This window comes from Antechinus flavipes, chromosome 1, assembly GCF_016432865.1.
Source record: "Antechinus flavipes isolate AdamAnt ecotype Samford, QLD, Australia chromosome 1, AdamAnt_v2, whole genome shotgun sequence".
Lineage (NCBI taxonomy): Eukaryota > Metazoa > Chordata > Mammalia > Dasyuromorphia > Dasyuridae > Antechinus > Antechinus flavipes.
The window spans coordinates 195141767-195165885 of record NC_067398.1 but is presented as its reverse complement, the minus strand read 5'-3'; the positions used below and the strand labels follow the sequence as shown (position 1 = coordinate 195165885).

Genomic DNA, 24119 nt, shown 5'->3' with positions numbered 1-24119 from the left:
TGATGACTTATGTGATAAGACCAGTACTCCCAAGATACTCTCTCCCTTCCAAACTGATGTAGGATAGAGTTTCCTTTTGGGAATTTTTAAGCAGCAAACCTGGAATTTGATTGGCCTGCGAGTGAAGCAAGGATTACAATCACATCTACCGCAGGGAATCACTCTCCCTAAAATCTTCCCTTCATTTGGACATATAGATTCAGGTTCCAGTAATACAGAAGCAAAAATTGAAAAACACTTCTCTACTTCATAATGGATGCTAAAGAATAGGAACTTGACCCCTGATTTCCTTAGTATAGAGAAATTCAAGTGAGGAAACTGCTAATTGATGTCTCTCCAATTAGAACTTAAAGTCAATACAAGTAGGAATTAATTCTCTTTGTATCCCCAGAACCTAGCACTGTGCCTGGCACATCATAGATTAATATCTACTGATTACTAATAAGGGAGATCAGTCAGCACTTTCTCTACCTATAGAACAATCTAGAGCACTGACAGGTGACTTGACCAGGGCTACATAGCCAGTATGTTTCAGAGACACAAATTGAGAATCCAACTTCTAGATTTGAAAATGAAGATTATGTCCCAATGCTTCTCCAGATTCTAAACTGGCTTAGAACCAACCGTTAATGAGATAAAATAAACCAGAATTAAATGACAAAAGATTAAAAAAAAGATGCCAATAATCCATTCCTTTCAAATTGTGTTTATTATAATTTTTCAAAAACATAAAGGAGTATCTTTATATATATAATATACATTCAAAAAAGTGGAAGATGGCCTTCTACAAATCTGGCTGGTGTTTGTTTTTGAATATCATTGTGTGTGCTTTTCAAGGAAAAAAAATACTGACTTTCTTAAACTGTAGTTTTCATTCATTAAACTTCTTTATTGTCTTCAGATTTCATTAAGAGATAGGGAAAAAAAGACTCAGTTCACTACATAGTCAACCAACTCAAATCTAGCAGGGACAAATGCTTTAACTAAGGTCATTTCCTCAAGGATAAACAATTGCTGATATTTCAGAGTATCCTTTTACTATCAAACTGGACAGGATTATCTGCTAAGAGTACTAAATGTTGGCAATTACACTTGCTCCCTTTAAAAAAAAAAAAAAGTTCCTACAAGGAAAAAAATTTGTATGAAATATTAGGTGTGCTCATGATTTCACATGTTACTGATCCAAAGGGTTTCAGCTTTTAATGTATACCAAGAACTAAAAAAAGTTAAATCTTTATATAGACTGGTTGACAAAAATCACTTTGAACAGCCTCTACAATGAAAAACCTCTTTTGTCTTGCAGAGGCAACAAAAAAAAAAAAAAAAAAAAAAACATTAATTAGAATTTATTTTAAAACCTCTCTTAGAGAAAAAGGACTCAGTTCACATAGACTGATGCCTCTCAAACAATTCCTCGTTTTTTATTCCTCTTGTCAAAAATTACAATGGACTTCTTGCATTACAATTTTTTTATTGTCCTTCAAATCACTAAGAATCACTTAGATTTAAAGCTTCAGTTTAGTAGGGTTTGTTTTGTTTTGTTTCTAATTCAACAGCACTGAAAACTTTGAAGGGCTGGTAAATGCATAGAATGTTTACACTTATGAAGTATTGTATTGAAATAATTATACATGATTGTACTTATGAAGCACTGTATATGAAGTGCTAGAGATTATTTAAAACTGCCCTACATATTATCACTAGGCATTTTTTTAACTCAACTGGATCTGTCAAAAATTTCTTGTTTCTTCAATTATTTCACCAATCCCAGGCCTTTACTTCAGAGGGGAACATACAGCGAAATTTAAATAACTCCTAAGATATTATCTATTTTATCAAAACATATTCGACTTTTCACAAGTATTTGGTATATTCTCCACAACAAAAAACATACAAAAGCAAATTTTTCTCTAATAGAGACTTAGACATATCAAGAGATCAGAGAGCTATAGTTATAAAGTTTCTTACACATCATCTAGTCCAACGTACTCATTTTACACAAAAAGAAACTGAGGTCAAGAGAGGATAAGTGACTGCTTCAAGACAACTTGGAATCAAATTCAACAGAGTAGTACTAGGTTTTGAACTTGGATCTTTTGACTCCAAATTCAGTGCTCTTCCAATTGTCCTGGGAAGGAAGGAAGAAAAGGGGTAAAGAAAAGAACAGTATATTTGTGTATGTATATGTATAAACACATACACACACACACATTCATATTTGTAATTTTTTCCAACCAGCCTCCATAAAGATTTAGAATACGTTAAATGCTGAAACTTACAACCCGCAAACCATTCCCTGTGATCAAGTGGTCATTCTGACTTCCTTTTCTCATCTAATATAGAAGGAGTGCTATAAAACTAAAAAATGTCCAGATCAATCCAACTTCCTAAGTTTCTCTCCAGGTCCTCTCTCTTTCCTTCCTCTCTACAGAAAATTAACATCAAGATCTGTACAGTAATCTGAGCAATAATAGGAAGTAACTTCTAAATTACCATAATAATGTCAAAACCCAAACAAAGAAATAAACAGAAACCTCTAAGGCAAAAATAAAGGAATGAATAACATTTGGAGCTGTTTCTAGTCATTTAACATCTATATCAAAGTTCAATTTACCAATTGCACAAAACCAGTTGACCACATTCACATTATGGAAAAAACTGTCCTTTTCAAAATCTAGATAAAAAGCTGAGTAACATCAGGCACCAAATAAGTTTTTAATAAGTCTATGAAAAAAGCAGAGAATGTCTCAGATTATTACAAAGAGTGATGGTATATATGAGAACAGCAGTTTAAACTAGAGACTAATGGGAAAATGACTTCATGGGGGATGGGGAAGATGGATTGGGGGAGTAAAAATAAGAAACATTTAAAGACACACTTTACCAATGTGTACAAATTAAGCCTGTTTCTCCATTACTGGAAAAGGACAATCTCAATTTGCAATGAGGAGTTTGCCTGAATTCCACTCTTAAATCATGCCAGTCTTGAAAATGATATAGTGAAATTCACGCTGCCAAGCAACAAGCACTTCAAAAAATGTTGTGCCACGGTATGACAATAACCATTGGCCCTCTTTCTTCTTTGTGCAAAAAGGGAGTAGGAAAAAAAAAAAAAAAAAAACCGAACATGGCCAATAATACAAAGACAGACATCCATCTTCTGTACATTAGTGTTCATTCTTTCACCTCCTCTTCCATAGGATTTGGCTACCAAATAAATCTTAATCTGTAAACAAATGATTTGCTCTACAATTAAACCATTCATTTCTATTTCCTTTTGTGACCATTTGGCTGCTGTCCAACATTGAAGCTTCTTAGATTTTATAATTTAGAGGTCACATGGTTAAAAAGCTCATCTGGAATATATAAAAAGTATAAGCTATCAACAAAAGCATTTAGTGCTTCTCATGAACTTCAACTTTTTGCAAAAAGAATATGTATATATATATATATATCTGTGTTAATGCTCCGCCATCTCGTCAAAATATGTCACAATTTGACTTCATGTGTACCCTTAAAACAGTTATTTTAAGTTGCAAATGCAGCAAGACAAATGCTAACTGTCTAGTTTGATTTCCTCAAGTCATAAGGGAGGTGGGGGAAGGAAGGAATCAATGGTAAAGTAATTTCATGATAGGATGATTAGTGGGCAATGTTATTTGAAAATTTAGTAGAGTATTACTAACTGCATTCCACAACGGACAAAAATAAAAGTTTAAAAACAGATATTTAAAATCTTGATATCTCTATCAAAATGTAGTTAAGTATAAGGAGAAAAGAAACATTATCAAGACCATTTTTAAGAATATTATTCATCAGTATTTTTAATCAGCTAAGCAATTTCAGTATAGAAACACTGAATTTAGACCTCAACAAAAATTGTAACACTATTAACTATGATTCTAATTTATTGTTTTCCAAACAAAAAATTTGGCCAACGTAATATTTTCAAAACCATTACTGTGAAATTGATAAATACCAATTTACAAGTGCCAATCTCATCTAGAAATGACATAGTACTTTGGCAATTTACCATAAATGAAATTCTTAAAACATCTTTAAAATCTACGGTAGCTGCTAAGAATCCATTGAGACATTGCTACTCTCAACCAAAAATACACATCTATAAACTTAACTAAAACTCTACTTGAGCATATTAACTGCCAAAAATTTCTACAAATACTAGATCAGTGACACTATGCTCTGGTGACTGAAAGAGAAGCAATGGATGACTGCCTTAATTTTCTCTCATTCTAGCTGACAATATCATACCAAGAATAGCAACTGTGGCATTTACCATTATGTGCCTCATTAAGGCAAAGAAACAGAAGTCTAGTCAGTGACACCTCTCCCAAGAATAAAGTACATAATTTCCATTCTTAAAAAAAAAAGAATGACTTGGTTGAAAATTATATGACTGTCACTTGTTTCCTAACAGAAAATCAAATTGCTTAAATTATAACAAATTCTTATAAACATGTAAATACAAGAAACATTTATCCTAATCTTATTTCTATACACATATACTGGGTACTATGCCTATAAATGTATATTCATATATATATATATATATACATATATATATGTGTGTGTATATATACATATATATATGTACACATGTACATATATATGCACAAGCCGATTAATATTACAAGCCTTTAATTTAAAAATATAACTCTTAAAAAAACATTAAGAGAAAGCAATTGGTCTTTTTGTTCAAATGTACTTAAAAGAAATAAATGTATGTATTTTCTATTAAAACACTGTAAAGAAATATCTGGATTACGAAGTAGCAAAATGAGGCACAAAATAAATTTTGTTTTTATTTTTTTTTTTTTCAATTCCCATAAACAAAAGAGGCAGGCTCATATTGCCAACAATGGGTGCCCCTTAGCTAAAAGAACCTTTATATGTCAGTCTTCTTACAAGGCAGCAGACATACATACACTTACATTGACCTCTCTCCCCCAACCCCGTTTTAAAAGAAGTGCACTTAGCTCAACAATTCTCACCTTTAACAATTCATTTTTTCCCTCTTTCTTCTTTGTGCAAAAAGGGAGTAGGAAAAAAAAAAAAACCGAACATGGCCAATAATACAAAGACAGACATCCATCTTCTGTACATTAGTGTTCATTCTTTCACCTCCTCTTCCATAGGATTTGGCTACCAAATAAATCTTAATCTGTAAACAAATGATTTGCTCTACAATTAAACCATTCATTTCTATTTCCTTTTGTGACCATTTGGCTGCTGTCCAACATTGAAGCTTCTTAGATTTTATAATTTAGAGGTCACATGGTTAAAAAGCTCATCTGGAATATATAAAAAGTATAAGCTATCAACAAAAGCATTTAGTGCTTCTCATGAACTTCAACTTTTTGCAAAAAGAATATGTATATATATATATCTGTGTTAATGCTCCGCCATCTCGTCAAAATATGTCACAATTTGACTTCATGTGTACCCTTAAAACAGTTATTTTAAGTTGCAAATGCAGCAAGACAAATGCTAACTGTCTAGTTTGATTTCCTCAAGTCATAAGGGAGGTGGGGGAAGGAAGGAATCAATGGTAAAGTAATTTCATGATAGGATGATTAGTGGGCAATGTTATTTGAAAATTTAGTAGAGTATTACTAACTGCATTCCACAACGGACAAAAATAAAAGTTTAAAAACAGATATTTAAAATCTTGATATCTCTATCAAAATGTAGTTAAGTATAAGGAGAAAAGAAACATTATCAAGACCATTTTTAAGAATATTATTCATCAGTATTTTTAATCAGCTAAGCAATTTCAGTATAGAAACACTGAATTTAGACCTCAACAAAAATTGTAACACTATTAACTATGATTCTAATTTATTGTTTTCCAAACAAAAAATTTGGCCAACGTAATATTTTCAAAACCATTACTGTGAAATTGATAAATACCAATTTACAAGTGCCAATCTCATCTAGAAATGACATAGTACTTTGGCAATTTACCATAAATGAAATTCTTAAAACATCTTTAAAATCTACGGTAGCTGCTAAGAATCCATTGAGACATTGCTACTCTCAACCAAAAATACACATCTATAAACTTAACTAAAACTCTACTTGAGCAAATGAAGAAAGAGGTGAAAGCAACGTGAAGAGCTGACAGATTTACAGTGCTCAAGGCAATAAACGGGTACTAGATGAAAATGAATGAGCTTCACTGTACTCCATGTGGTTCTCTCAGTCATATCTCAGCAATAACAGCACAGAGCTATGAAACTATTATTTTCAGTGGGGGGAAGGGAAGAATAAGTGAAAAAAAAGCTACTCTGCACTGAACATAAAAAGCATATACAGTTCAAAAAAAACTATTCTGACAAAATACAAAAAGCACACCAATCCCAATGGCTCTTTAACGGAAGGAAAACAACTAACAAAATATAGAAGAAATTGCTAGCCACCGATGTGATAATCAGGAGATACAAAAACTAAACTATACATATGTCAATGGAAGAAAGCTTTCTTTTTTCTTTTTTTTTTTTTTTTTTAGGAAGATTGTAGGGGATAATATAGCAATGGTGTAATGGAAACAGCTGCTTGATTTCTACTTCAGTGTCTGGCATCTGCTGCAGCATCATGGGAAAGAAAACCTGGTAAAGGATTTGGGCAAGGAATGTAAATGTAGATAATAGACTAAACGTAGCTTGATTCTAAGTTCAATTACTGCTTACAAATTGTTGAGCATTTTCTTCTCCCTTTTGGAAGGGGAGCAAGTAATATCAAAGTTAACTCAAATCACCCATTCACTCCAATTGTGTAATTTGATAAAACATTGTATTTTTACTAAATTAGAAATAAGGATGCATACAGGTTGCAAAACATGAATTTTGTTATAAAATCACAAACCCAAAAATTGTTTTAGTAACTGTCACCAAATCATGATTGAGGTAATTTAAAAAAAAAAGATAAGCTTATTTTTTTTTTCAAATTGCTCTGCTTATCTTCCATATACCTTAGATAAACTAAACTGTAACCTTCCCATAGATTCCATCTATTTTAATAAACCCCCAGAAGAACACCATCCTGCTAACTTCTGAACTGGATAAATTAGCAGCTTTTATTTGTTGTGCTTATTTTCCCCTCCACAGCAAAGATTTACTTCTAATTTCATTTCCATCACAAAAGAATGAAGAAATAAACTCCAAAACATAAAACTAAAGTACCACTGCTGTTCTACAATCATAAGCCTACATAAAGCCCATATTTGATAGTATTATTCATGTGCTGTGGTGAACCACACACAAATAAACAGTTTTCCATTAAGAATGAAAACCCAAAGACCTTCCAATTCAAACATTACTGTTGATTTTAACATGAGCCATGCACAACAATCAGCCAAGGATATGACAGGAAATCCAAGAATAATTTGGTCTGGCTGTTGTACACCTTGGAAAAGAAAGCTGCAAGATGTTTTTGACTCTTCCTGATTCTGAAGGTGAAAAATGGGGAAGCTATGAAATCTAAATACATAAACAAATAGTAGTTTTACAGTTAAATTAAAAAGACTTACTATTTAACGCATTAAAAAAAAAAATCACAGGCAATGCACTAACCAGTAGGGATGATGAGTGAGAAAAACTTAAAATTCAACCTATATACCAATTCAACAGTAAAGATGAATGCCTTAAAGCACAGACTGTACTCTGTAGCCTGAGGGGCCAAATGTGCTTAAGGGTTTCTAGGGGAAAGCCCAAAAGCAGAAATTTTCTTTAATTAGAAAAGTGAAAAATGACTTTTAGGAATATGAAAAGTGTGACCAATTGGAATTTGGTATTCTGTTGCTAAATGATGTATATAACAATTCTTAATACTTACTACACACACAATGTATTAAAAAAAAATTCACAGACACAATGATAAAAACCAGAATCACATTAACTGATATAAAATCGGTGACCAAGCTATTATTTCAATCTGTCATGGGAAGGCAATAAAATTGCTACCAGGTCTCCTCAAGTTACTCTTCAATAAAAAGAAGCCATTAGGGAAATAAGAGGGGGAGGGGAAGACATCAAAAACCTTTAAAGTTCCTTTAAGTAAAATTATACATCTGTGGCATGATGCCATCTGCTCTCTGGTTAACATAATAAGCCAATTCCACAAACTGAATATCAGCTATCTAAAACTATTATGTACAATACAAAATATAATCAATATACTTTTATTTGCTCTTTTAAACTATAAAAGCTACATTCATATGCTATTATTATAATATGCTCAGATGTCCCTAAAGGCACATTTTTCTTAAGTTTTTAGCTGGCAACAAAGATTCCCAAGAGACAAAAATACAGAAGCTGAACTAAAATAGTCACTGTGAATAAGAGTCAAAACACAAAAAATAAAAGGGATATAAAATGGCATTTTTAACTCACCACTCAACTATTTTTGCAAAAAAATCATATCAAATCAATGTCTTTCTCTCCCACATAATGCCAAATACTTTTGATACAATGAAGAAAACATTACTTATCATCAAGGACAAATTTTATTTTAGATTTACAGAGGAAAACAATCATGTTACCAAAAAAGATGATTCTTATGGTTTTAGTAACACTGGCCTACCAAACATGAGAAGCATTAAGACATATTTTTGAAGTATCTTTAGCTCTACAAAATATACTTGTAAACTATAAACAGACATGTAAAAATTCCTTTTAATTCATTGCAAAAGTTATTCCTATCCAAAATTTAACAATTTACAGGTAACTACTTCAAGGATAAAGTGTCAATTCCCAATCTCTTAATTTTTAGTTCAGAAAATAACATTTTAAACAGCCCAAATGCTAATCAATTCATTCTTAATAGTTTCACAACCGTTCAGTCAGTTGCAAAAAGGCTTTTTGTTCCAGGTCAAAACCATTTAGCCTGAATTAAAAGAAAACTGCAACAGAGAACATCATTGGTGTGAACCTCAGCTGTGATACTGCAGTTCCAAACTGGTGTTCTTATCTATTCTGCTACCAAACCATAATCAATTTTACTATGGATTTTTTAAACCATCAAAAATAATTACATGTTCTCATCTGTGATTATTGCAGTTCTCAATCAAATAATGCCAAAGACAAGTCTATGTATTTGGAATGTCAAAATATCAATCAGGTTTCTAAACCATTCCATCCTCTCCCAGCCCCCAAAAATTACTTTAGTAGTTATTATTTCTTAAACCTGTAAAAACAATTTGTGATGTCATATTATAGGATTATCCTATATGTAATAGTTCTGATTATTATTTTAAGAAAAAAAATAAAGAGAAACCTAGGAAACAGGAAAAAAATTGTTTTTAATTAAAAAACAAAGATAAAGAATTCAGAATCTATATAATAGTACACCATAGCATAATTACCATGGAAAATTTCTGTGATTAATAGTAAGAACAATATAACAAAACTACTCCTATCTGTTCTATGCCAGATTATAGTCAAAAGAAATTATTTTAGCTCAGAATAATCTACATCACTAATAAAACTGAATTATAATCATTTAAAAACATACAAAGACACACACAAGATACCAAATAAATAAACTTCAAACATATATCAAAAAGCCTTTTTATTCTTCCTTTAAAAAAAAGATTCTCGAGATTTAAAAAAAGTACTCAAATAATCCCAGTCTTCCTACTACAAACGTAAATTGCCAGAATGGACTAAATTCCAGGTATGATAAAGGCAATAAGTAGTACTGCATAAAACAAAGAGTTTGGTTAAGGGATATAGCTTGTCCTAGATGTGGATTAGGCCTGCTATCATTTTTAAAAACCAAGATCTTACATTTGTTAACAAAAAAAACATACTTTATACTAATTTTAAGTATACCAAGATATCTGTGTAGATTTATGATTTAAAAGCTTTGTAGCTAAAATAGCTTTCCAATTATCAAGGGTCTCTTAGGAAAGGCAAAAATGCATTATGTGTTAATGATCACAACCAGGGGCCTCTTCTTTACTCTTGTCAGAACTAGAGCTGATCCTCCCTGCAGCTTCACCATTAACATGTCTGTTTCCTGTCAGCCCACTCAGAGATAATGTCATTTATCTCAGGAAGGCACAAGACCAGTCATTAGCTTCAATAAAAGAGCTCAAACAAAGACAGTATGGTGTTTTATACAGGTCCTTTAGTCAAGAATCTTATTTCTTTAGAGTCCAGAACCCCAAAGTAACAATTAAAAGGACAAGTCTATATGCAAAGGTTCTGAGTGGCAGAAATTTCTATGTATACAAAATTTTAGTCAATAGCTTTATCACAAAAAATTAGGTAACTGCTAAGAACTTTCTGGAGTCATCCTAGAAGGAAAATGCTTTCCCATGGGGAAAAGGGATGGAGAATTGACAGAATAATTTGGGTATGGGCATTAAATAGTAAGATCTTAGAAGAAGTGACCCCTTCTATGTGTTTGCCTGAAGGAAGTGAATCACCGTTATAAATTGCTCAATGACAGAACTTCTGGAAGTCTTTTAAATAAAAGTGGAACTGGTTAAAATAAATGTAGGTACATATGTTTTCACAGTCTTGCTCATATTATTGCAATTTTAAAAGTTTCAGTGAAGTACCAGGTGAACTTTCTTAAATTAAAAAAACATACAAAGTCAAAATTGAAGCAAATTTCAGATATTCAATTCCCGTTTCTATACTAAAAAACGAAGAACAGATGGATTTTCCATGGTGTTTGAATCTGGTTATTGAACACCTCTGCAGCTTGTGAGATTTTTTTTTCCCTAGTCCTTTCAACATGCATTTAATTTACTTACCTATAAATGCTACTTTGCAGGAGGAAAAGAAGTCTTTATATACACCTATAATTTCTTTAGTCTTGCAGCAAAGTGAACATGAATAACAGTCTTAACATAACATTTGGGAAATCAATCTTTTCCCTCTTATTTGCAGAGTACAAATAATTAAAAGTTGTTAAATAACTAATCCCAAAGAAAAAAAGTTGCTATGTCCAATAATATAAACTAAATTCATGAATTCAAAAATGTATACTTTTTAATCTTTCACACTACCATAAATTATTTTAAATGCTACACTGGCTAAGAAGAAAATTCAGTGTTCAAAGGTTTTCTCAGAAAAGCTTCCTTTAGCTAAAGGGCAGCACCTATTCACACGGCTCAGAAAGCACTGTCACAGTACTAGCAGAGACTATAGAAAATTAAGAACCTTGAACACTGCTTATTGTTAGACACCCAGAGTTATCAATGTTTTTAACAGCTAAATCCCTTATGTAGCTTTCAAAACAGTTTGCTGTCAAACAACAATGGCATTTGTTCTTTAATTACAGCAAGTGACCTTTCTGCCCTTTTATTTCACAGTGGATAAACTGCCCTCTCTCTCCAAGAAGAATTTGGGGGAAGGGAAATAGCTATTTGAAAAACATATTTCCTATTAACCCAGGTTTGTTCTTAAACTGCTCACACTACTCACACACACACACAAAAAGCAGTTTTGGGGAGAAAATGTTAACTACTGATAATCCTCAAAAAAAAAAAAAAAAAAGAGAGAGAGAGAGAGAGAGACTAATCTGAAGAAGACAACATTCAGGACTCAATTTTTATAAAAAGGTAAAATACGACATGGAAAATGATTTAGACATTGGTAATAATAGTAGACTAATTCCCTTAAAAGATAGAAGATAAAATTAGCGGATCTTGGGTCTTTTTTCCATTTTTCATCATTTATCTTTCTTTTAGAAGACTTTAACAAAATTACATTTTGGTACTCTACAATCATTTGATACATTCATTAGAATGTTATATCTAAATATCTAAATATACAGATATGATCATTTAACCAAGCTGAATATTCCAGTGCCCTAGAAGTTAAATCCATAACCTTGTGCAAGAAGATATTTCTTAACCACAATAGGAAGCTATTATTGTTTGTACTTCAAGGTGGTGGAGGAGGGGGAGGAGGAGGGAGTAAGGACAGTTTAAACACTACAAATCTAGGAGCTGTTAAGACTACTGATCAAATCTATTTATTCAGACATGTCCCCAGTGGCATAACAAGAAAATGGACTGCATGAATATAGTTCAGCTATGTAAGCATTATAATAGGTTTTTTTTTTTTTTTTTTTTTACTTTGCTTCACATGTTAAGAAAGACTTCAACATACTTGCAGTTTCAGCATAAAAGAATCACTAGGTCACCACCAGTGCTTAATAAGATATAATTTATCATGTGTTACATGACTTTCTGTGGTAAGGCAAACAAATAAACAGACCATAAATAGATAAGTATCCTGTGAACATCTAATAGTGGCAGTTACTTTTATGAATATATTTGAGATCTGCCAACAGAACAAATATAAATAATTGATTCCCTTCAGTTTTTATTTACAATGAAAAATTATCACTCGAGCTTTTGTTGTAGTTAATTTTCTACATTTCAACATCCAAAGTGTACATTTACATCTTTATCTCAAGATGTCAGGACTCAGTTCCCTGCAGATGATTTTCTAAAATAAAGTATCAACATTTAATTCACTACAAGCGAAAACTATCTCTTTCAATCCTAATTCTTCCATCTTTATACTATCCATTCTTCTTATATAATATTTTCTGGAAAGGAGTTTAATTAATATTGCCAGAAATCAAAGAACCCAAAGTGCTTCCAAGGGTACTATTATACAAAATTCTCCTTTCAAGTGCCAAGATGAGGAAACATTCTTTAAAAACTTGTTCTGCTATGGGGGTAAGGAGGAAGCCCTTAGGGATGTTGTTTAAGACACTAAGCCAACATGGCAGTTTGATAGACAATGACTAGCACTACACAATTTGGCCATGGGAAGCCTTTCCTGAAGTCACGGTGTGCCAACAGCAGAAGGTAGCATTGGAAATGCAGCTATTATTTCAACAAGGTACAGTAATGAATAAAAACAGTGTTCTCTCTCTCCAATATAAAATGGCATATTTGTTCACAAGTTGGGTTATACCAATTATCTATCCCACTGACATTATGCTGATTGATGATGACTTGCATATATAGTAATAATTTAATTCTTCATGTAATTTCCTCTGTGACTTGAGAAAAGAACACAAAAACTTAAAAAATTAGAGCATCTAACACTCTAATCTCTGTTGCCATGACAGCAGTCTTAGAGATACAGAAATGTCCCGATTGCCAGCTAAACAAAATTGTTGAATGTGAACATTTGGCTGAAAGATTAAAAGGCTAAGGGGGATGCAAAAGGGCAGCACCTCCCACATTCCAGGCAGCCACTGAATCCAATCAAATGCCTCTGACTCTTTAACCACAGCCATTGTGAAGACTGGATTAGAGCAATTTATCTAGATGGTTAAAGCAGATTAGAACTGCAATTTGAAGACAATTGGCAACAAAAAGTAAGTGTCCTACTGTACCAAGTTAATAATAAGATTTGAGGACACTTTCAAATAAAATGAAGAACTGTATTAGAGCAAGTTTATGCTAAAATTTATGCTTAATGGATTAGTAACTTACTTTAAAATGTTATTATTTTACAAAGTTAAATACTAGTCATCAACAATTAATTTGAAAAAAGAAGCACTTTAAGTGAAATTTCTGCACACTAATAAAGAGCTCTACAATTTTCACTACAAAACCTAAAACTAAAGAAAGAAATTCATAGATAAGCAAAAGGATTGTCTAATTTTTAAAATGTCAGTTTACTCAAATTCTACTTCCAATAGAAATCTAGAAGTTACCATGCAAATTAATTAACAATTTTACTGTCATTATTCATGTCCTGAAAATTAAAAGATAGAAAAAGAGGGGGAATTATAGGAATATCTCCAGATAATCATGACATAAGCTAATAGCAGGACAGTAAGATCACAACCTATAAAATTCTTTTGACATTTCATTATAAGCTATGAGCACACACACCCCTACTCCCAACTAAATACAGGGGGGACACTTTATCCTCTGGACAGAGCAATTTCGGCTCTTCAACAAAGATGATCTGAATTCAGTAGGATAAGAGACTCTGACCTCATTTAGCAGGCAATAAAGGGGATAGGTTTTTTAAGGGCTTTATCTATGCAATCTAATTAAGGAATTAAGATAAAACTTATAAAAATAATAATAATAATGGTTAGGGGATTCTGATTTGTGTAAATAATGCAGACTGATCAAATTCAACATTTCACTTCCCTTTTTTTGTTAGACATCACTTAGTTATTTTTCCTATGTCATGAACACAACATAACACCCCAATCCACCTGTCTCATTTCATTTCTTCAGTTTCAGCTTCAACTGGTAAAGGGTAGAAATCCAAGTAGTCACAAACCAATCAAGAGGAAAAGTGTCCCTCCCATTAGGGAGTTTTACACAGGAAAACAATATGTTGGTGAGGGTGATGCCATAGTGTACAAGCACCTGTTTAACCTCATTCTGGATTTAACTTACTTCTATGAAACAGTACGCTAAACATGGCATTTGGATCATTACTGAGAGAAATAAATCTGTGCTTGGTTATAGAACCTATAGCAAAATTCCTTTACAGAAGGTTAAAAAAAATTAAAGCATACAAATTAGAATTCTTAACACACTTTTCCAAGGGAAGGACCCTTGAACCCAAGGAAACAACAGCAGAAATATTACTAAATGGAAAAAGTTAAGTGGGCTCATGAGCCTTAAGTTCCATTAAAAAACACACCAACTTACAAACTGGCCAGATGCCCATTTGTAGCAGAAAAATGAACTTCTTTCTGCTTCTGAGAAAAATTAAGATTCTCTCTCTCTCTCTCTCTCTCTCTCTCTCTCTCTCTCTCTCTCTCTCTCCCTCCCTCCCTCCCTCCTTCTCTCCTTCCTCCACCCTTTCCTCTTCCTTTCCTCTCCCTCCCTTCCTCTTTTCTCCCTCCTTCCCTCCCTTCCTCTCCCTCCTATTCCTTTCTTCTCTTGTCTGTCTCTCTCTCCCTCCCTCCCTCCCTCCCTCCCTCTCTTAACACACAATAAACACAATGACACACATACTTCCATTTATGAAGTCATCACTGCTGCCATAACAGCAGCAATAACATCATTAGCTATAAAGAACTAAAGTAAATAATTCACTCAGTTATTAAATAATAATAATGGTAATACAATACAAATGTCATTAAGGTCAAAAGGCAAACTAAGTTTATAGTTATACATAGGTAAAGGGACCCACATAAAAACAGAGAGGTATACAAGGTGAAGATCTAAGAAGTGACTGGTCCTACCTTCTCTGTTTTCAGTTTCTTGATTCGCCTGTGGTTCTCCTCCTCCTCCTCTTCTTTCTTTACCAAAATAGAGTTCCCCAAGAGCCCTGAATCCGAGGCATTTTTGCTAACTTCCCCTCCAGTGGAGGAGGTGACACTCCCAGTGCCCCCACAGTGGTAGGGACTCCCGCCATCATTGCCCTTGGCCCCAAAGCCATATAGATGCCCCCCAGGGGGGGCTTGGCCACCACTGCCATTGGTATGGCCCTGAAGCAGGTCATGCTTGTCTTTCCTGGATTTCCCTGCATCCTTATCCCTCTTGGAGCCTCTATTGCTCTGACTTTTACCTGTTTTCTCCTCTTTATTTTTCCCACAAGAGGCTGCCCCTGTGGCAACAATAGTGGTGCTGGTGCTGGTATTGGTATTATTGCTGTTTGGGTTGCCACAGCTGCTGCTGCTCACACTTTGACCCAGTGCTGAATTCATGCCAGTTGCCTCTCCAGGGCGCCCTTGGACTTCCTGCCTCTTACCAGCACTGCTGATCTCAGGAATCCCATACAAGGCAGCAGAAGGCAGAGATTTATTAGCATCCTTAGAAGTTTTACTCCTTTTCACTTTTGATTTGCTGGTCTCTTTGTGTGAATTCCCCTGGGGAGCAGAGGGATGAACAGAAGCAAATTTTAGGCCATCAGCTAAGACGGTGGTAGCATTAGCCCCACTGGATGCCAAACTCCCACAATCCTTGGAGCTGCTGCTGCTAGTGCTGTTATTGGAATTATTCATCTCAAATTTCTGTCTGTCCTTCTCCAAATCAGCGTCCAAATCTATTATTAAATTCCCAACCCCAATTTCCCAATCATCACCACTGTCATAAGTATCAACTGTGCTTGGATCCACACCTTTTCCTGCAGTGGAAATGTTCACTGACATCCTGAAAACAAGATTTCTAGAATGAAAATCCGATGAACTTTCCTTTGGTGATGAGGGGACATTCGTTTATCTCCACCGGGCTTTCTCTTAAAGAAAAAAAAGTCTTCTCTTCCACTTCTTTTTCCTGCCCCAGGTATGTGTCCCGGGTCTATACCCTTCAGTCCAGGTTCATCTTTTCCTGTGAGGGGGGGAAAAGTCGAATATTTCTTGTCTGGGTGTTACCAGAATACAATACAATTAATATTGGGGAGTTAGGGAGTAAGTAAGGGATAGAAGAATAAGGTATAAAGGTGTCTCATGTACTGTTTTCCACTGTCCAAAGCAGGTTTCTGTGGTTTTGTTTTTCAAATAGGAAAATATGCCCAAGATTTAAAAAAAAATCTATTTAAAAAACACTCTAATAATTTGATTCATTTCCAGAAAGCGAAGAACAACTACACACACACACACACACACACACACACACACACACACACAAATGAATTTAGGGTCTGTACAATACCTAAAATAGCTGGGAGAAAGAAGGGGAGGAAATAACAGTCCTAATTCTTCCTGAATTTATTGAATTTTAATTTTAAAAGAAAATTACCTTTAAGTTTTAAAATTCATTTTCAAGATCGTCTTCAATCTAAATTTCCCCCAATTCTGATTCTTAATCGAAAACAAAAAAGAAAAAACCTAGGCTCTCTCTTTTTTTAAAAAATTCAATATCCAAAAAAGGACCAACAACTCCTATACAAATACCTCACACCTCCTTTGTGTTGTATGTGCTTGCCCTCAGGAATGAAAACTGCTGAAACAAAGAATGGGTGTCCTTTAGAAAATGTAACATCTAAAATAAGCCTCAAGTACTCTTCCTAGGTCACAGAATTGCTCAGTCGGTTAAATATAGTATTACTGACTGTATAAGAAACTGATTAAGACATACACTTTAAGTGATCTACACCAAGGTGGCCTCAGTGACCGCAAATGAGTGTGTGTTTGACAAAGATCAGTTAAAATGGTTTTTAAAGGGCTCTTTCCCCTTTTTAAACAGTTGATTGTCAAATATCATATATAGATAGATAAGATACACACACACACACACACATATTGCTTACCTTTAATCCTTTATCATTTTTAATTAGACCAGCAAATCACAATGCTGTTCCCACTCGTCTCTGCAACAACCCTGTGCCTCATTTTACTTAAACATCAAATGATCAAGAAGCAGAAACCAAGTAACACATCTCAGTCAGAATAATCACTCGATAACATTATCCCCCCAGCACACACACACACACACACACACACACACACACACACACACACACTCTCTCTCTCTCTCTCTCTCTCTCTCTCTCTCTCTCTCCTTCTCTCTCTCTCTCTCTCCATTCCTTCCCCTCCCTTTTGGCAAACGCATAAGGAGTCCTTTTCTCCTCAAAAAATATGTTACTGTACAGCTGGAAGATAATGTTTCACATTCAGAACAGAAGCACCAAGGGTGGTTTTTTTCCTTCTTAACAAGCATCAAGAATGATAGCCAAAAAATGGCTTTAAAAAGTTTTCCCAACTTAACATTCCGTCTTCAATTCCAGCCTTGAGTCATCGTGATCAGTAAGTAATGATCCCGTGTAACCAACCTACAGGCGTCCAGTTCATAACAAGAAAGAATGTGCTAACATCAGGACAAATTAGTGAAAGGAAAGAAGAAAGAAAGGACTGAAAATCTGGGCTGGATTTTTCCTGTTAGTCGGGAAGTGGCATTTTTTTTTTTCTCCCGTCCTGACAGATTTGTTTCTTGAACTAACTTGAGGAGGGGGGTAGAGTGGGGAGGAGGTGGGGGACATTGCGGGGTGAGGGAAGAAGAAGGGATGGGGTGGAGGAGGGGTGTTTGGAGAAGAGGAGAGAAAGACGAGGGTCTGGGTGAATGATTCAGTGATCTGATAAATCAGTTATAAAAACATTTGTTCAGAAGGGGGCTTGGTCTTTTCCCGTTTTATGTTTAACAACATAAAGGGGGAAAAAATTTCCATGTGATGTCCAGAAGGAAAATTCCACTGTCATTCAAGCCAATCGGTCATGTGGTAACACGGTAATTAGAGTCCAAAAAGAAAAACGCGACCTTTTTCAGGACGGTTTTTCTGGTTGCAGCAAATGGCGCATCTCCCTTTTATTTATTTTTTCTCTCCCTCCACTCCTCTACCCCACCCCCTACTGCATTAGTCTGATGGTCTTGGAGGTTGGCTTAGTATTTTTAATTAGCTGGCGTTTGGAACCTAAAAGCTGTAATGAATTGTTGATGGATTGAAGGTAAAGAGTTGGTCTGCAGGAAATGTAGGTGGGGGGATGGGCGAGTTAGCAACAACCAACCATCTAAAAGGAACGATTTTGTTACAGTTCAAGCCTTTCACATCACGTGAGGATCAAGGGCTCAATTGGTTGTCGTGAGAACAAAAATGGGTGACAAGCGTATCCAGAAAATACTGATCTGGTCTTTAAAAAAAATCTTAAAGTCTGTTCCCTCCCTCCCTCCCTCCTTGTCTCCCTACCTCCCTGCCTCCCTCCCTTCCTCCTTTTTCTCCCCCTCCCCCCACCTCTAGTCTCCAATTCCTCCTTTATACCCTCCTCCTTCCACTGTTGGCACAGCTACAAGTTATGAATGTGAAACATTTCTCTGAGAACAAGATCCCTGAAGTTAGGAATGAGTGAAATGTACTGAACACGAAGGCAAAGCATATGTTTTAAAGAAACACGTTATAAACCTTTCCTCAAGTTATCTCCAATTTGTAGTAGTTTAAGAAGAGGTGGGGGTGGGGAACGGAAACAGGAAGGGGGAAAGGGAAGATATGGGGAAGATGAGGGAGAAATGGGTAAAAGCAAAACATTTGCTAGCTTCTAGACTAATTTCTGCAATAAATACATCATCGTGGTTGTTAGTGGATTTATTTGGGTTGGATTTTTATTGTTTAATGGCGGGTTGCTCTTGGCTTTTTGGAAAGAGGTGGAAAAATACTAATAACCATTACTTGTAACGAGTGTTTTCCTTAGCACAATATCAAATATTCGGCCCTTATTAAGTGACAGGGGACAAAAATCAGTTCGTTCCCGTGTAATCACGTCTATAGCTCCCAAGATCTTTCTTCATGGGAGCTACTTGTTTCTGGTTGTAATTGCAGGCAGTTGGGTGGGGTAGGAGAATGGAGACTATGCAGACTGGTATGTAATTGTGTCACTTTTATTCTCCTGGTTAGTAAAAGAAAAAAAAAAAAAGAAAAGGAAAGGAAAAAAAAAAGGAAAAGAAAAAAAACTCAAGGTAATATACTTTAAATACTCCCCTCCCTCCTCCCACTCCCGATCAAGCCTAATTTGTGTGAAGAGGTTTCACCCTCTGCTTAATAAAGCTAATCCTTTCGTGTTTTGTTTGGTTTTGTTTTTTAATTCGAGCAAAACACTGTAATGGCAACGCATAAAACTCGTACATTCCCCTGCATGAAATCCCCTCTACGTGCTATATACACACCATTAAACCGTACTTACGGTCTGTATTGGATCGAGTTGACCTTTTCCTTCTACCTGCATTGAATATGTTTTGTTGCAGCCGCTTTATTTTTAAAATTATTATCTCTTCAATAAATTTATTAAGACGGACCATCAAATGTCACAAACCTTCCTTTTTTAAAAATTAAAAAAAAAAAAGCCCCCTGTGCACCAACATACAACAAGCCTGTACTGCAAAATTGAAATCAGAACTGAACGCATATACATATACACAGAGGGAGGAGAGTAGAGCAAAAAGAAGCTCGCTGTATACCTGAAAGGGGCTTTTCTTTGTTCCCAATTCTCTTTCTCATTTGGCCAATCAGAACCCAGCTTTTATGAAACCGAGCCCTATGATTGGCTAGATGCTTTCTCTTGGCTACTGTAGAGGGTTGAGATACACACACATACAAAAACACTTGGGGGTGGGGGACAAGTGGAGAGAAAGGGAGAGAGGGAAAGGAAGTAGGAGGGGTGTCTAGGAAAAAAGCGTTTTATTCTGCAAGTATCAGTATACTAGATAAGGGTTGAAAAACCTGCAATAAAATAAAATCATGCTGCCATTTCAATTACTGCATCATCCACCCAACATTTTATTTATTTATAACAAATCTTAAACACTGGGAACAGAAGGTGTCGGTAAATGTGCGATGGTGTCATATTAGGAGAAAAAATACTCTTATCCAGTGACCGGAAAATCAGTGACTTGATCAGTAAGAAGCTAGGAACACCGTTTTACTGTCTTTATCACTGAAACAACTAGTGCTGTCCACACTCAGGATTTAGTTGTTTTCAAACATTCTTTCCAAGCATTGAGCCTTTTCTGCCAATGTTTTCTTGCGTCTCTATGTTTATTCGATGGTTAAATAAGAAAAAAATCGAATTGAGAATAAAGGCAGTGAAAACCCTTTTGTTTCCAGACTCCGAATCTGCAAGCAATGAAGTGTGAAGGTAGGCAACCATATAACCAGTACTACATGAATTCACAGAAATTAGACACAAATCTTTTCCACCTGGCTGTGGACATTCTTTAAAAAGAAAATTCTTGACATATTCCTATCTTTAACTGGATTCATTTTTCATGAAAGTACTGCCTGTAGATTTTTTTTAAAATTTTTTTTTAAATTTGTAAGATCCCTTAAATGTCCCACAGGCCTGTGTTGTTAAAATTGAACAGAGCTTTCAGTCCTCTTCAAATTCTAAACCCTCCTACCCTTGATGCTATTTCTTATTCTTAATGTGGGATCTCAACAGAAAATACATCATCTTAAAAAAAACATCTTAAGGCAGTTTAAAAATAATCACAGCCAATATTTATAAAGTAAGGTTAGCAATGCACCTTAATAATTTTCATTTGATTCTCACAACTCAGGTAGGTAGGTAGGTAGGTGCTATTATCCTTTTTTTACAGATTAAAAAAACAGGTATCAAGAGTAACTTTCCCAGGGTCACTCAGCTAATTGTATCTGAGGCAGGGCTTGAACTCTGGTGTCCCTGACTCTAGTCCCAGTGTTTTATCTCCTGACACTTAATAATGCAAGATAAATACCAATATCCCAGTTAATATGACTTTAAGGAAAAAGGATATTAGAGTTTTAGTAATACATGTAATAACTAATACATTAAAAGAGGAAAAGATCCTCGTAGTCTGGGTCTTTTTAAAATTTTAAATCTTAATTTTTCTTGATTTTGGGGTAGTGGCAGTCTCAAGAGTATTTTGTCAAAATATCAAGGATTTAATAGAATTAAACAAAACAAAAACATTTATTGAATATCTATAATATATGTTACTACTTTGCTAAGCTTGAAATTACTTCACAAAAGTAACAGCCTAATGATTAGGCTGATTGTAGGACATTTTGCAAATATCAGCATGTAATAAGTGCTGATTTAATAAATAAAACTTTGACTTTGGATGGATTATTGTTTGCCAAATATGTTAAGAGATAAATGTCAAATAATAAAACTGAATCAGTGAATACAGATAATAGGGATATCTTATAATTTTAAGTGTTATCAATATCATATTTAACTTTTGATCCATTTCATCAAAATTGTCAATATGTTAACTGTAATTTCTTGTTCATACCATTGGACTACTACTAAAATCTTTCTTTGATAGCTTATCATAATTCTCCATTTCCTGCCACTTCATCATAACCCTGCATCAAAAGACAACAAAGTCTTACAAGTTTTTCTAAAACTAGAAAGGCTTCAAGTGTAGTCCAGTAATGAGCATCATTTTCTTTTATCTTAGGAGGAGCCTTACTAAGATCAGAAGGCTAATTATCAGGTAGGCTACAAAGTGCTAAACTTTTTGGTCATGTCATGTTCAGGACCTAACTCAGGCAAATAGAAGTTTAGGAAGTGAGACATTAATAAAACATTCAACAACTAATAAAAAGAAAATTTTACCTAGGCGTAGAATATAAAGGATATTCAACAAAATATAGCATTTGGCTCAAGCACTAGCCCCACTAAGGGCAAATACGAAGGATCAAATCTGGACATCGTTTTAAGGACCCCTGATTCCACAGACAAGTGGTTGGACTTTGTTTTGTTTTTAATACCCAAAAATAATCAGGAAATCATGGCAATACAACCTGCATCCATCAAGAAGTTGCATCAACAACTAGTCTGCTTGAATATTAGTTCCCTAAGTCAATCAAATCTTAGAAACAACTTCTTTGATTATTAGGAAATTAGCAAAAAATTCACCTTAAGGTACATGATGGGGAGGAGGAAGGTGAAATATGTATTTTTATACATATTTCAACTCTCAGGGTATAAAGTGTAAGAAAACTAGAAGACCAGAGAATTTTCTGCCTGATCCTGGAGATGTTAGAGAGTCACTTGAGTTTGTGGAGAAGGGAAGTGATTTGGTTGGACCTGCACTTAAGGAAAATCACTGAAGTGACTGAATGGAGAATGGATTGGATTGAAGTGGAGTGGGAAGAGAAATGAAGCAGACAGAGCCACCAAATACTGCAATAGTCCTAAACTCAGGTGATGAGACCCTGCACCAGGGTGGTAGCAGTATCAGGAGGAAAAGGGGAATAGTCAAAAGATGTTCCAAAGGTGATGTTGACAATCATTGGCCACAGATGAATATGGAGTATGAAGTGGTGAGAGATAGTGAGGAATCAAGGTTGACACCTAAGTTGCAAGCCTAAGGGACTGGGGAGATGCTGTTGTCTTTAACAATAAGAAAATTAGGAAATGGTGAAGGTTTAGGGAGGGAAATAATAAGTTCTGATTTGGACATGTTGAGTCTAATATATCTACTGGATAACAAGAACAAAATGGCTGGAAGAAGAGTTGGAGATGCAAGAATGGAAGTTAGCAGAGAAGTTTTGGGAGGATAGGTAGATTTGAGAATCATCAACATAAAGTTGGTAATTAAATAGGAGATGATAAAATCATCAAGTAAAGTAACATAGAAGGAAAAGCAAAGAGGATAAAGAACAGTCTAGGAGACACTCACAATCATGACATAAAATGGGAAGAAGACTAAGAAGGAAAAGTCAGATGGGTAGGAGGAGAAAAGGAAGAGAAAAAGGAAAAAAGGGCTGTGTTTCAAAAACTTAGAAAAAGAAAGTATCAAGGAGAAAAGGGCATTAATAGTGTTAAATGTTGTACAAGATAAGAAGAATGCAGATTGAGAAAAGACCACTGACTGCCAATTAAGAAATCATTGGTGACTTTGAAATGAGCAGTTCCAGTAAAATGATAAGGTCAGAAACTGGATTGTAAGAGGTAAAAAAGTGAGTGAAAGGAAAGAAAGCGGAGATATCTATTATAGATAGACTTTTCAAGAAATTGGGCTACAAAAGGAATTGGAAATAGAGTTAATGCCCATCAGTTGGGAAATTGCTGAATAAGATGTGCTGTTATTTGAATGTAATGGAATACTATTGTTCTATAAGAAAGGATGAGCAGGCTGATTTCAGAAAAGCCTAGCAAAATTTACCTGAACTGATACTGAGTGAAGTGAGTGGAACCAGGTGAATATTGTAAAAAGTAACAGCTTGATTGTATGAGGATCAATAATGACAGACTTAACTTTTCTCACAATATGATGATCCAAGACAATTCCAATAGTTTGGGGCTAGAAAATGACATATGCAGCCAGAAAAAGAATTATGGAGACAATGCAGCTCAAAACATGCTATTCACACTTTTTGTTTTGATTTTTCTTTCACGACATGACTCATATGGAATTATGTTTAAAATGATTGTATATATATACATATATATATATATATGTGTGTGTGTGTGTGTGTGTGTGTGTGTGTATATATATATATATAATCTATATCAATTTGCTTACTGTCTTTGGGAGAGGAAAATTAAGGGAGGGAGAAAGAAAATTTTGGAACTCAAAATCATACAAAAGTGAATGTTGAAAACTATATATTTAATTGAAAAAATAAAATGCTATTAAATGAAAGAAAAAGAAATTTGGTCACAATGGG

At 34.6% G+C, this 24119-nt stretch overlaps 1 protein-coding gene and 1 long non-coding RNA gene across 5 annotated transcripts in view; one reads left to right on the top strand and one right to left on the bottom strand.

Annotated features, from left to right (window-relative positions):
- ZNF608 (zinc finger protein 608) overlaps positions 1–20962 on the bottom strand; it is a 227760-nt gene extending 206798 nt beyond the window's left edge. For 3 of the 4 annotated variants that reach the window (XM_051994717.1, XM_051994708.1, XM_051994727.1), the window contains exon 1: positions 15217–16133. In XM_051994717.1, the coding sequence (XP_051850677.1) occupies positions 15217–16125 (909 nt within the window). In that variant the 5' untranslated portion in view covers positions 16126–16133. Of the gene's footprint in view, positions 1–15216; positions 16134–19644 lie in introns of those variants that run through there. The other variant, XM_051994734.1, reaches the window with a different exon arrangement.
- Positions 16163–24119, top strand: part of LOC127560283 (uncharacterized) — a 31694-nt gene continuing 23737 nt past the window's right edge. Inside the window, exon 1 of the long non-coding RNA XR_007953297.1 lies at positions 16163–16258. This is a non-coding gene — a long non-coding RNA (uncharacterized LOC127560283). The remainder of the gene's footprint in view (positions 16259–24119) is intronic.